Source organism: Dreissena polymorpha, chromosome 10 (genome assembly GCF_020536995.1).
Source record: "Dreissena polymorpha isolate Duluth1 chromosome 10, UMN_Dpol_1.0, whole genome shotgun sequence".
In the NCBI taxonomy this organism is placed as follows: domain Eukaryota; kingdom Metazoa; phylum Mollusca; class Bivalvia; order Myida; family Dreissenidae; genus Dreissena; species Dreissena polymorpha.
In genome coordinates, this window is record NC_068364.1 from 80732852 (window position 1) to 80747542 (window position 14691).

The window sequence follows — 14691 nt, forward strand, 5'->3', positions numbered from 1 at the left end:
TTTCCCAGTATGCAAAGGGTTATTACAAAAAGTATAGTAAAACAGCAATCTTGGCATATAAAGAATCACTCCCGACACATAATGAGATTTATGTTCACATATACTGCTTGTTAATTGTTATCGATTTAAGTTAATTGCTGTTTTCAGTTGATTGGATTTCAACATTCAATTCCATGTGTGGTTTCCATTTGATTTGTTAGAGATACGATACGATAAAAATTATAAAATATAAGCCCATTATTTGAAGAAAGGGGTTGATTGGTTGACCTTTACTTATGTTTGTGTGATAGTTGTTTTTATTACATCGAAATTATATTTTGATAATTTCTGACGGTAAAGAAAGCTCAGGTATGTTACTTTTGTTGGTTGCAGGTCAGCACTTTTTTTTCATATACGGGCTAAGCAAATTTTGCAAAGCTTAGTAACTTAAGTGAGTAAAATTTTGATTGATTAATTTATTTGCAGACCATGCCTCATATTGTATTACGTTTGTCACAGTATAAACTCAAAGCTCCCTTGATTATTTGCATCAATTGCGCTCTTTTTAATATTTATTGAAGTGAGTGATTCACCAGGCTGTTTAGGTTATCGGGCAGGTATAATTGCTTCCAAAGCAGTATATGGTTATAATTACATTACTAACGTCAACGGTTGTTTAACATTCAAATTCATCTCAATGTTTATACATATAGTATTTAAGTTGAATCTAGTTATGGAATCTTTTTAATGAAATACTTATATTGCTAAACAATCTGTGTTGTTCATGTCTTAGAATCAACGACTGTGGCGGTTGCAAGCGTGTCTGGTACATAGGAAATTATGACGTGAAGTGTCTGGAAGAAGTGAACGAGTATGATTAAAGACTACGGTGGACTTGTTTAATAACCATTCTTATTGTATGCTGACAATATAAAAAGTTATTATGTATCTATTTGCAAAAATACTTTGTTTCATTTAATTTAGCCCAATAAAAGTCAAGGATGACTGTGTTTTGAATTTTTGAATTTTAAACTGCATCCCTCAATCAAACAGTTCCAAACTTTCATCTTAATGATGAGAGTTTTTGCACGTATACAGTTGTACTTACCGAAGTTGAAACTGTTTATTTCAAGCTGGAATATTTATCGCAGATGTGATCTGAAATTGTTTAAAGTACACAACACAACCCATGTCAGTATCTATATATTCAGTGTGTTGTATAATACCATATTAATATATTCTTTCGAAAATCGAATACAGGGCATTGAAAGTACGTGTCACCGCTTTTGAACAGAAGAAAATAAAATATTTGATTATAGTATACGTCAAAAAATAAAATCGATTGCCTTGGCATTATTTACGTACAGACGATTTAGGTTCATCTCTTACCGAAACAACAAAGCTCCGATCCATAACTTTCATAACCTTAATTTTTTTTTTAATAAGTTGTCTTTCAATTAAAGCATAACTTGTAAAGTTATACTTAACTAATTTGTTCCCGACATATAACTTTACCATGCACATGTAACCAATCCTTATTGAGATTCATAACATAATAAACTTAGGCCTACAGAAAACTGTGATTATAAACACAGATTTTACGCAGTAAATCATCCACAGCCATGGCATGCACTCAGTGAAACTCCAGTCGCATCAGCAGAAGGTCCCTCTAATTATCACTACAAAGCCATTATTGCAATCATGTTACGATTGACAATATATGCTCATAGAAAGGTCAATGAAAAGCATTGTTTGGGCATTTAAACTTGTTTATTTAATTAAAACCTTACACTTAGCACAGAAAAAAACGACTTAAATAGCACATCTACACAATCTTGAAAGTTACACTGGATTAACATCGGGTTTAAGGTGCCTGAAACTTACACTGGTCCTTATATATTCACAAGAAAAAGGAGCCAAAATAAAATCAATACTTAAATGTTGATGCTTGACTTCAGTTGTAATAACTTATAATCATACACATTGATAATAGCAATATGTTTGATAACTAGTGAAGCTTTATTACACGCTTTGACAAAAGTGCTTCAGTATTTAGTCATGGATGGGATAACAACTGACCTTTCGACAGCCGATTGATTGACAGGCTTATTAACCAATCAGATTACTGCATAGATTAGGCCCGTTTCTATCCGCCATTTTGTCCGTCAAACTCGCCGTTGTTCGTCACATAAGCTTATACGTAATGCTGTGTTTTAAACAAAGACAATGGTTAAAAGGTGCTGTTATGGCACTTGTTATTCAGACACAATGTATCCAGAACGGTTAAAAGATGGAACTACGTTTTTCCGTTCCATTAACCGGGTACTAATCTTAAAAAATGCAAACGTTGGATTCGTCTTTGTAGTCGTCTCAACGAACAGCTTAATCTCAACATATTAAGCTATCGCCCGAAAGCAAAACACCTCGACGTTTGTTCTAAGGTCGTCATAATAAGATACTACGCGAAAATAGAATATGTAAGTTTTGCACCGGACACGCTATAGAAAACGAGTATCACTTTTTACTTGTTTTTCCTCTATATAGAGAAATTAGAAAGGAACATTTAAAACCATATTTTCAAAGGTGGCTAACGTTAAATAAATTTGACATTCTAATGCAGTCGGCTAATAAAAAAATATTCTAAACTTTGCTAACTAGATTATTAATGCTAATGAAATGCGTAATAATAAAGACAATCAGTTATAATTTTTAATAATATCACATAAAATAGAGCATTTTTATTTTTTTCGGTTTAAATCTTCCGAATTTAATGTAGCTAGTTGTATATCGTTAAAAGTTAAGGAACTATTTTAAAATGCGCATGTAATTATCAATAGTTGCCAATAAATGTCATTTTACACCATATGTGGGCTTTCTACTAATCCGTTATCAAAACAGATGCCGCAAACTGTGAATGACCCTTGACACTTTGATAGCCAGTCTGATTAGCGAGTTTTTTTTTGTACATGAAAATTCTTTCAACTTCTTATATTTTAAACATTGCAAAAAATAGTTTAAGAGGAAATTAATAATATATTGTGTATGTTACTTTTTTGACGACATTGACTATGTTACACGATTATAACAATGCTCATGGGTCATTTTGACCAAACGCATTATAGATATGTGTTATATCGGATTTCAATATAACGTTCTTTGTCTTCTTATATAATAAATTTACTTACCTTTGCCACATTTGCAATATTGCCATCGGTTGCAAAATTAACGGCTTTTAATTAAAAAAAAAACATCTATTACTCAATGAAAAGTATTGTGACAAACGACAATGCATACTGTATGTGATAATTTGCGATAATTGGCCGACTTTGACTATAGATTAACGACTTTTAAGTAGACTTATAAAAAAGTTATGACTATTTCATAGATATGATAATTATATTCAGCATAACTATTCAATGATAATAAAAATATTGTATGGCCTTTCTGGTATACCATGAGGCGTTTTTGGTTCACTGATGCGGACTTTTTGGGAAGCCTTTTTGGTAAACGGCCTTTCTGGTACTATATCTTTGAGGGGAGCTAAACACCTATTTGATACATTACATTTAACACATTTTAAATAAAACATGATAGCAATAGAAACATTTCATGTAATTTGGACCGAAATCTCTGTGAATATCTTCCAACGTACCGATTCGCGTAGCCAGTTTTATGACGGACTTCGGCGGAGTGACCTCCCTTGAAATCGGGGGGCGTGGCTTCACTCTCGCTGTCGAAAGGTCAACTATAGTAATGTATTTTTATTATGAACATGAAAAGTTCTTTGTTGTTTAATAACAGAAATATCTATAAATGCATGGGAAATAAAAAATATGTGTTTGCGATGCAATATGGCTACATTGACTAGTTCTGAAACGATGTTTTCCTTTTAAACCCATTTATGCCTAGCGTCTAGAAAAAAGGCCTTGGCAAACAGCGTAGACCCAGATGAGACGCCGCATGATGCGGCGTCTCATCAGGGTCTGCACTGTATGCTTTAAGAAATTGAGACGCAGAAAGGAATAACGTCTAAATATTATGGAAGATCCAACAAAAAAGGCGTATTGTGTGTTTATCTACCACATAGAATGAATTATATATTTACATATTTGTTAAAACATCTTTATAATCAGTCAATGACCAAGACCTAGTAATGTGATCAGCCTTTTGATAGTATTATGCCCTTTTTGCACTTACTGTAAAGGTTTGCATGCAAGAAGTTCAGATATCTGTAAATCTCTGCATACAACAAATATCTTTGTAACTTCTATGGATATACAACTAAAATTTCACACATGTCGTTCGATCATCGTGTGTTGTTATCATCTGCCCATTTATCCGACCTGCAGTCCAGCACAATTATGCCTATAGCTGTACTTAGAAATTTCAATTTCACTTTTGTGTGCAACTGATCAATTATTCATTTTATCTCTACTACAGCATATTCAATAAAAGATTCATGTTCCCATTGTGGTCATTATATATCGTCACTTACCAAGACCATAACACATTTTTGAAGATGATGATGACGGAACGACAACAACATCAACGTCAATTCAACATCAGCGACGTAGATCCGAGTCTATAACCATAATAAGTACCATACGATGAGGAGACTTTTTAACAGACATTTGCATATAGCGTTGATGTGGATTTTATTAGTTCCATACTACGAGTGAACTGTTCGATGGACATTGGCTTTTAAAATTTATAGTGATATTATCGTGTTAGAAGTATTTTTTGTGTTATGTCATTTGTTTGTGTTGTATGTATTGTAGATGTAGTATGTTTCGTACAACCGTTAGCAAATGATTTATATCAAGGATATTCGCACATTAATTGAGCAGTATTATATATGTTAAATGCATATTTCTAAAAATATAAAATCTTCTTTAATGGAGTGAGCAATGTGTGACTTAGTCACACTGCATAAACTTAAGCTATTGCTTCAATTAAGGAAATATACATATATTGCATCAGTTGATTCATTCGTACTCCATACATATCCATGGGCTACTACTGTATTTATTTAACTTACTTTGATGTTTCCGCCATGTACTTGTTCAAACTCCACGTAGCAGTTATCTCCCTCCGGTTACTGGCGATTACCACTGCCATCACAAGAAAGCCCATCCAGATTTGGAAGGATTTCATTCTTGTTTTTAAGTATAACATTATGAAAACTAGTAGCATTTTCTGTTATATTTTGACAAAGTTTATATGTTAAGTTTCATAATGAACAAGATATTTGTTTGTCAGAAACACAATGTCCCCTTCTGCGCCGCTTTGAAACTATATATTTGACCTTGGACCCTGAAGGATGACATTGACCTTTCACCGTTTAAAATGTGCAGCTCCATGAGATACACATGCATGCCAAATATGACGTTGCTATCTTCAATATTGCAAAAGTATTAAATGGCAAAATGTTAAAGTTGGGGCAAACAAACACACAAACACACAAACCAACCAACAGACAGGGCAAAAACAATATGTCCCCCACTATAGTGGTGGGGGACATAAAAATATCAACGGGAAAAATATTATACCGCTTGGCTCGGCTATCATCACGTGGTTGGTTTTAACGACAGAGATTTGATAGCGAGCAACCTCGGAACCAGGCAAATTGGTACTGTATAAATGTATAAACTGACGGATAGTTCTTGTATCATAACATAACAGTGCCAGTTTAATTTGCAATAATGTGAATGCTTTTTACCTATTCACTTATTGATGGTGATATATAACGGCGTGACTCGTAAATTCGAAAATATTGTTTTCAGAAAATTGTGATTTAATAAATATAAACGTATAATGATACGGTTAATAAACGTATAATGCAGTTATATTACTTAACGAATTTGTGTTTAAATTACGCTGCACAAACACGGTTTATACGTATACACTAATATCATTAAAGCGGAATTAACTTGCTAACGATTTAGTTGCGAATTACCCCACAACATACCTGAGGGCGACTATATTATAACACAATGTTTTTGTTTATGACACACGGTTGGTTATACCGTAACACATTGAGAAATTTTGAAGGGGAAAACACATTAGATAATAAAACACCAATATGTTAACCAATCATCTACCACTGCGATGTTTACTTTTGAGTCTACTGCCTCTTTTCACAGATGTTGCAGCTGTATCAGCCGTGGCGCTGAGAAACGCATTGATACAGAGGCTATTTATGATAGTGATATTTTCTCTTTCGGTTTAAATCGAACCAGTGTTAAAATATTATGACATATTTGTATTACTTAAACAATTATTCAAATACTATTTCACTGAATATAGTTATTTTGGTATCGTAAAACTACTCATCCTGTGTAAGAAATGTTGCAATAATATCGTACGGTATTTGAGATTCCGCTAAATATTAATCCATGGATTCAAATATGCATCATATATATGCATACATGATAATTATCATTATATAATTTTAATATATTAATATAAAATATTTAGTTAAAATTGTGCCCTTCATTTAATCTGGTGTTTCTTTTATATTATCGGCTATTTGTATTCACACGTTTACTTGTCATCTCTTTATTGACTCTTCAAAGACGGTTACAGCCGTGTACAACTTATAGTCGCGTTAGACGTTCCAGTTGTGCAAACATTGTAAATATTTGAAGTAAAAACTGTTGTTGTGTTGTTTTATTTGAAATATTAATATTTGTCGACTGCAATGTATGGATATACAATTTACATTATTTACTTAAATATAGTGAACCATACACAACTTCTGTTAGTAACATATACATCGTTAGACATTTTGGTTGACGTCATACATTTTGAACCGTGCTCTGTGAAAAGGGGGTTTAATGCATGTGCTAATCAGGGACGACACTTTCAGCAACAACTAGATTTTTGCCAAAAATAGATTTTCTTGAAACGAAAACTATCATAAAAGCGGAAAGTGTCGTCCCTGATTAGCCTGTGCGGACTGCACAGGCTAATCTGGGACGGCACTTACGCACATGCATTAAGCCCACTGTTTTGTTATGGTCGCCGTAGCGTAGTGGATATGGTGTCCGCCTAGCGATCGGGGGGTTTCGGGTTCAATCCCCACTGCGGAAGCGTTCTTTAGTGCTGGTTCTAGTCCCAGGAAACGGACTCGAGAGGGTTTCAAATAACCCTGAGGCTTTCTATGCAACCGAGCTAAAATAAATAGGTTTAAATTAAACCCACAGTTCACAGAGCACGTCACATTTGTCTTATGTGAAAGACTTGTGACAAAATGGATGTGAAATCCATTCCATCTACGAAAAGTTGACACGTTGCTAAGGTTTGATAAAGACATGATTCCAAACGTAATAATGCTAATTTTAGGAGCACATATTTCATGATACCAAATATATAATTGACTTGAGAAGAACTTTTTGTTGTACACATACAAATGTCAGATATGATAAACATTTAATAAATGCGTCGTATGTATGCACATACAAAAATCTTGATGTTGTTGTAGGGTTTTCCCCAACAAACGCAGCTGCAACGCAATTACGCACGGTATTCATATCAGCTTATTTTATTATATTGTAAGCGTTATACATAGCACACTGCCTATATACTATAAACAGAACATGGGCAAATTGATATTTTTTTTAATCACTAATACAATTATATCAGTTGTGAAACAATATTTAAGCATTATTGACACACAGTTATGTTAACAAACAAAAAACACTGACACAGAAATGCGATAAAAACAATAGTGAAATATTTCGTCATAGATACGTCTTAGATAAGACCATTTTTATCAAGGATGGTTGTATAAAAAATAACGCAATCAGTTTTACCTATTCACACAAATAATATAAAAGGACGTGTAAGCTAATTTCCTCAAATGCTTGTTTTGTTTTAAAATGATATTTGAAACTTTCACAACAAAACCATCTAGACTAACGCAACCATTCATTTCTCACAAACAAAACATTTGTCACTTTAATTAATGTGTGGTTACTTTCATTACATTCAAAGAGTTAACAATTTACATTCGTAAGTATAATAGGTCCCATTATATTGGGCAACTGTACATATTGGAATTCAGAGTGATCCACCGAAGAATACAATTAATTTTTCTACAACATATAATTATTTTTGAAATGATTACACATGTGAGAAACCTTATGTATACATATATATTTAACAACAACAAAAGATATATAAGAAAATATAATGTTGTTTGCATTTAGCAGAGCATTTATATGTATATCCAGCGATAACTAGAATTTTAAGACGCACCATTTCTCAAAACTGAACTCGAAAGTGAAAAACCTAGCACACCGTTTATATGTAAGTTCCAAACAAAGTTATCATTTTTAATTAATGATTTTGATTACATGTCTATGAAGCCGGCGCTTTTAATTAATCATGAAGCTACTTAGCTGTTAAATATTGGCTTTACTTTAAATACCGCATGTTCGTACTAAATGCAGCACTAGTTTTATGATCATTATTTCAATACTAGATTTGCATGTTCCCATCCCAACGAATTCGCCATTTGTTTTTGATAACCATGATTCATTTTCCAAAACACATGCATTTTGATAAAATTTTGTGAATTTCCAACTAAAAAGCAGCACAAACTATAAACTAAGAATTTATCCATCCTTAATAAATTTATTATTGAAACGAGATCCAATTTTGTCTGCAAACTGTAATCGTGGGTACTTTTACGTGGTCCAGCAGTGCTTGTAAAGAATACAGGATGGCGCCTCTCCATGGGAAAACGGGAAATGATGCATGTGCGTAAAGTATCGTTTAAAATTAGCCTGTGCTGTCCGCACAAGCTAATCATGGACAATACTTTCCGCTGTAATGGAATTTATCGTTTAGTTTAAACCTATTTATTTTAGCTCGATTGCATAGAAAGTAGTTCCTACTTATTTGAAATGCTCTCGAGTCCGTTTCCTGGGCCTAGAACCAGTACTTGGTGTCTATATGGGAGATCGAAAGAACGCTCCCACAGCGGGGATCGAACCCGTGACCTCCCGGTCGCTAGGCGGACACCATATCCATTACACCACGGCGACCTTAAAATTTATCGTTTAAAGGAAGTCTCTTCTAAACAAAAATCCAGCTTATGTGGAAAGTGTCATCAGAGACTAGCCTCTGTGAACTACACAGGCTTATATGGGACGACACTTTACGCTTATGAATAAAGCCCACTTTTAACAGAAAGAGACACAATTAATCATAGTTAAATAGCGTTTTTTATTAGCACTCGGATGTTTCCATGCCATACGATTCCCATACTATTCCTTGGCAGGTCCGTACACAAGTGTCTTCATCTTGATCACGTAGGCGCTCACCTTACTACTGAAGCCGTTTGGCGAGTATGACCCGGTCCTTGATGAAATAACAAAACCTAGAAAAACAGAAAGGACATTTTCCATACTTATCGTTTTCTATATAAAATAATATATTTCCATTATTTTGCAAAAGACTTCCGCAACGTTGATGTGGAGTATAACTTGAATAAAAAAAAAATTGAAAGTCCTGTCGCACGAACATTTGAAAAAAACTTTAAGAAAGTAAATCTGATGAACATCATACCGACTATATAACAATCCCGCATTGAAATCGGTCGAATAATAAAGACAGTGTATTAGGTAGGATATACACGCGATAACGTGTGATTTTTTCCGGAGAAATTTAAAATTTACGCATGATGCGGCGTCTCATCATGGGTCTGCGCTGTTTGCTTAAAGGAATTTCTAAATATAGAAATAAATATACTAGACATCCCTAATTTTGGAAATAAATTGATTAAATTAAGAAGGATGTGAGAGTCCACTAGGCTTAAATGGGTTAATAATGTATTTTTTTTAGAGGTATTGATTGAGAGATTTACGTAAATGTTTCAAACATTTTATGTACGTATTATTCAAAACGGTAATAGAGCTATTCGGAAAATTAAAAATAGTAATAGAATAACGAAAAATCCTATGGTTGTCTACATTTTAATGTTGGGGTAAAAACAACTATTGCGCTACAAAAAATAACACTGCGTTCTCTAAAGTGTTATGTTGTTATTGATGCTATTTAAACTAATAATTTCGATTGAACCTTCCGTAAACAAAAGGATAACGATTTTGTGTAATCCGCTTAGTAATGAGTGTGCTTCGGGTTGTATGAATATAAAATATACATCGTTGTTTAATCTATGATCGTTTTTAAATGTTCATAACCTATATTGAACAAGTACTCCTAACTCTCATGAAGCACGTGTATTGAACTGAAAGGTTAAGAACATAAATGATAAATTTCTAGTGGATTATCTAATCAAATAGAAGAACATGAAAAGGAGCCGAGATCCCATGACTTACAGACGGCAAGTAGAATAAGAATGACTCCAATCGCAACCAATGGGAAGACGACGTAAGCCCATGTAACGTTAATTTCCGTCACGGCCGTAGCAATCATCGTCTCTGCAATTGGCGTTCGGTATTTTCCGGGATTTTCCGTAAAGTCGGTACTTGATGGATACACTGTCGGTGACGGGGAGGACTTGGCTGTTGTCGTCGCGTTTGTTGTAGTTAATGTTGATAACGATGTTGGTGTTGTTTCTGCTGTTGTTGATGTCGTTATGTTTCTACAATAAACAACAATATCTAGGTTTTATTACAGAAACATGTCTTAAACTTTGACCCCATATTAATAATTTGAATAAAGAAGGAAACAATTATACGATACTTATTGTCAAGTAATCTTGATGGGTCTTAAGTGGAAAACTAGGTTTGTCTACTGAAAATACGGGAATGCGAATCGTAAGATCATAATATTCGACAATATATCAGGAGCAATCAACAACACAAACAAGGCTATCCATTTAACACCTACATTTCATAACAACCGCCATCAAAGCATTCGAACCCGTCCCCGCAGCATTCCAGCCCACAGCACTGCGTGGTTTCCAGGCACGCCAGTCCGTTGCCACAGCAACGAAACCCCTCCTTATAGCACCCAGAGGCGTCCGGACAGCACAGCATGTCACTGGAGCAGCAGTAATCGCCGCAGCATTGCGCTTGCTCGGGGCAACACCCGTCACTTCCGGTGCAACATGTATATCCGGCCGGGCAACAGCGTTTTTTATCTGAACAGCAGTTTGTTCCATTTGGGCAACACAGGGAATCCCCACAGCAGCTTTCTGATGATTGGCAACAGCGTGAACTTCCTTGGCAACACTCGTAACCATGGAGACAGCAGTGCTGGCCGCAGCAAAGGTCAATGTCGCTGCAGCATTCCCGTTCACCAGGGCAGCAGACTGTGTTGTTCACGCAAAGACCGGTACCGCATTCTGCCGCATCTATGGCGAAATAGAAATCGTTGATTTTTAAAGTTTACATAAGGTACGTATTTTAAATATTATTCTGTGTATTGTGTTTTGTGATATATTTAAAAGTAATAAGTATTGTTCCTTTTTTTACAAAACTTTGTTGGTATACAAGCAGAGCTCTATGTATTTACATGTATAACAACACTTAGAATTGTTTTACATAATTTTACCACATGTCATACCCTGTTTCCCCTGTACTATATACCTTACATAATAAATTATTTTTATCTTACACATGTGTAATACACTTTAAGCGTTTTCATTGACTTAGTTTTCGTTTATTGACCAATCGCATTTTGTTATTTTGCTGAAATGACGTTGCAACGTCAAATGCCGTCTCGAAATGTAAACAACATTCGGGATTTATCATTATGTTTGCGTAAATATTTATTTAATTTCCTCATTTAAAAGCATGTAATAAAAAAGATCTGACACTCGTTGTCATATCATACCAAATTTTATTAAACTCTTCCAGGAAATTCGTAAGTAAGCTCGCCAATGGCTCGCTTACTTACAAATTCCTGAACTCGTTTAATAAAATATGGTATGATATGACAGCTCGTGCCAGCTCCTATATATATTTTTTGCTAGGTAGCAACGTTCGATGCGCAAACACAAATGTGGCTCTTTGGTTAGTGCAATCGTTCTCAAAACCTCTGTTTTTTTGCGATGTACGCGTACAATTCAGCTCTAACATTAACACTAGAATTCCGTAATTGACCTATTCACAGTCTTGCATATTGCAGTTAATCAAACGGAACTTATATTTGTAACTTCAATGATCTATTAAAAAATGCATTTCCGTAAAAAGTATGTTAAAAATGTGCACCAAAATGATAATACACACACCAGAAAGCAGCCTTTGTCACGAAGTTTTTCGTGAACTAATACTCTATGAAATTACTTTGCGCAAATCGCCTTCCCTCAAATTTTGCCGGATTTAAAGCCCCGGGCATCAGAGGGGGTAGTCACGTGAAAAACATAGATGGCGGCGTCCCTACCGAAACAGTTTTTTTTCGCCGTTTTATTTCCTTTACATATAAACAGGAAATTAATACGAAATAAACGCTAATAATTTTCTTGCTGATATGACTGGAAAGTGAGCGGCATTTAAACGTCTAATAAAAGAAATAAATGGTATTAAACGGCAAGAAATATCTGACTCGTCATGGACGTCGCTATCTTGATTATCACCTGATTACCCCCTCTCAGTATATACATTTACGGTAATGGAAAAGCCTGGATTTTGACATCATAGATACCGGTAAATAATAGACGATTTAACGAACACACTCGAGTATACGATAAGGTTATTATTAAGTTCCTGGCTAAATAATAATAAAGATATGATTAAATTAATTAATGGATTATTTAATGAATGTTTAATGAACGCTGTATGATGGAATGCTGAATGAATGAATGATTGAATGAATAAATGAATAAATGAATAAATGAATAAATGAATAAATGAATAAATGAATGAATGAATGAATGAATGAATGAATGAATGAATGAATGAATGAATGAATGAATGAATGAATGAATGAATGAATGAACCAATGAATGAATGAACACATGAATATATGAACGAATGAATTAGTTCATAAATGAATGAGTGAATGAATGAATAAATGAATGAATGAATGAATGAATGAATGAATGAATGAATGAATGAATGAATGAATGAATGAATGAATGAATGACCGACTTATTAATATACATACTTTAAAGAAAATAAATAAATACATAAATAAATAAATATTTCTTGTTGTGTGTTTTTTTTAGAAGAAAAAAACAACAACAACAAAAATGCTCACTCACCCGCTGGACTGGCGCGTAGAAAAAAGACAAAAACAAGGCAACTGTGAATGAAACAATATAAGTTCATTCTCCGAAAGTTAAAGAATTTCCATTTTCGGCGTTAATATTCCTGTTTTGATCGAACTACATGTAAAATCCTCTGTTAACTGTATACAGATTCTTTAATTAGTGAACGATTTTTAGGTGTTTCGGGTGTTTCCATTTACGTGCATTAAGAACGATATTTGCACTGGTTTTGGTGTGGGATCGGATTGTACGTGCTCTGAATTCATATCTTCATTCAAAGATATGCAAGATGCTATCTAGAAATACTTTGTTCACGTTTTAGCCTGGAGACAATTCTAGTTTGAATAATATACACATTTACCTAGGCCCGATTCAACCGAAACTGCTCGGGCAGTAGTTACAAGTTTAAAGTCAACAGGAAAAACAAGAATGTTTGCGTTTAGGCCATTTTAATGATTTTGTAGACAACATTGTATATAAAAACGTAAACATGACGTTTAACCTTCTAGCGTTGACTTTCACAAAATCCACATTCGCATAAACGTTAACACATAAAAAACGACATCATTAGCATCAGAGACGGAAATGGGACGACAACACAACCTCCAAAACCTCCACAACCACCAACACCACTATTACTACCACAACCAAGTGCCCCACTACAACAACCACAAACAAAACCACTTCCACCAACAGTACTTCCATCCAAACCATTACAACCAGAACCAAAAACATCATCACCACCATCAACGCCATCTTAACAACCATCATCACCGCCACCACCACCGCCGCCACCACAACCACAAATACCATCTCCACCATCACCATCACCACCATCACCACCACTTACATAATCATCATCATTACCACATCCACTAAGACCTATACCACCAACGTCATCGGAACCACCACAATTAGAGCCGCCACAACCACCGCCCTCCACCACCGCAACCATCATTACAGCCACCACCCCACCACAACCATCGCGACCACCCCACCACAACCATCGCCACCACCATTCCACCACCAGCACCATCGCCACCAAAACAACTACCATAACCATCAACACCACCATCACCGTCAACATCTCCACCACCAGTGCCAACAACATAACCACCAACACCACCAACACTACCAACATCACAACCGTCACCACACCACCACCATCATCAACTCCACAAATGACAAAATATAATATATGATAGTTTAAAGGATCAATTTACTGTAACAGTAATCGTGTAACATACACATCGGCGTTATCGACGGGCCTCGAGATAACAAATCAACATCATTAATGGTGACTGTGTATCGCGATATCTGAGCCTCCGATCTCTCAAACCCCGGGGCAATGCCTGATCAGATGCATGGCGAGTTATAAGTGCACATGTGCGCCTTTTCAGATCGTAAAAGCACATAAAACAGGGGCTTTTAACAAAATTACTCTGCATATATATAATCAATGTGTATTCTATGGAAAAAATAGCGGCAAATGCCGTATATTATTTGCACCAAGAAACAAAGCAACGGGG

The 14691-nt window shown here is 35.0% G+C and overlaps 1 protein-coding gene across 1 annotated transcript; it reads right to left on the reverse strand.

Moving 5' to 3' along the window:
- Window positions 1-7657: 7657 nt before the first annotated feature.
- LOC127848544 (uncharacterized) lies at window positions 7658-11306 on the reverse strand. Its single transcript, XM_052381058.1, has 3 exons — window positions 10840-11306; window positions 10326-10591; window positions 7658-9364 (listed from the first exon to the last, which is right to left on the reverse strand). Exons 1-3 carry the CDS (start codon window positions 10986-10988, stop codon window positions 9252-9254), a joined length of 528 nt encoding a protein of 175 aa, XP_052237018.1. The 5' UTR covers window positions 10989-11306; the 3' UTR covers window positions 7658-9251.
- Between the last annotated feature and the right edge of the window lie 3385 nt (window positions 11307-14691).

Bases quoted from the DNA above. Each gene is read 5' to 3' on its own strand.
- LOC127848544 (XM_052381058.1), bottom strand. From the start codon at position 10,988: ATGCTGTGCTGTCCGGACGCCTCTGGGTGCTATAAGGAGGGGTTTCGT. The intron at 10,592-10,839 runs GTAGGTGTTAAA...TGTTTATTGTAG, and splicing joins GATGGCGGTTGTTATGAAAT to AAACATAACGACATCAACAA. The intron at 9,365-10,325 runs GTAAGTCATGGG...CTGTTTTTCTAG, and splicing joins TCTTATTCTACTTGCCGTCT to GTTTTGTTATTTCATCAAGG.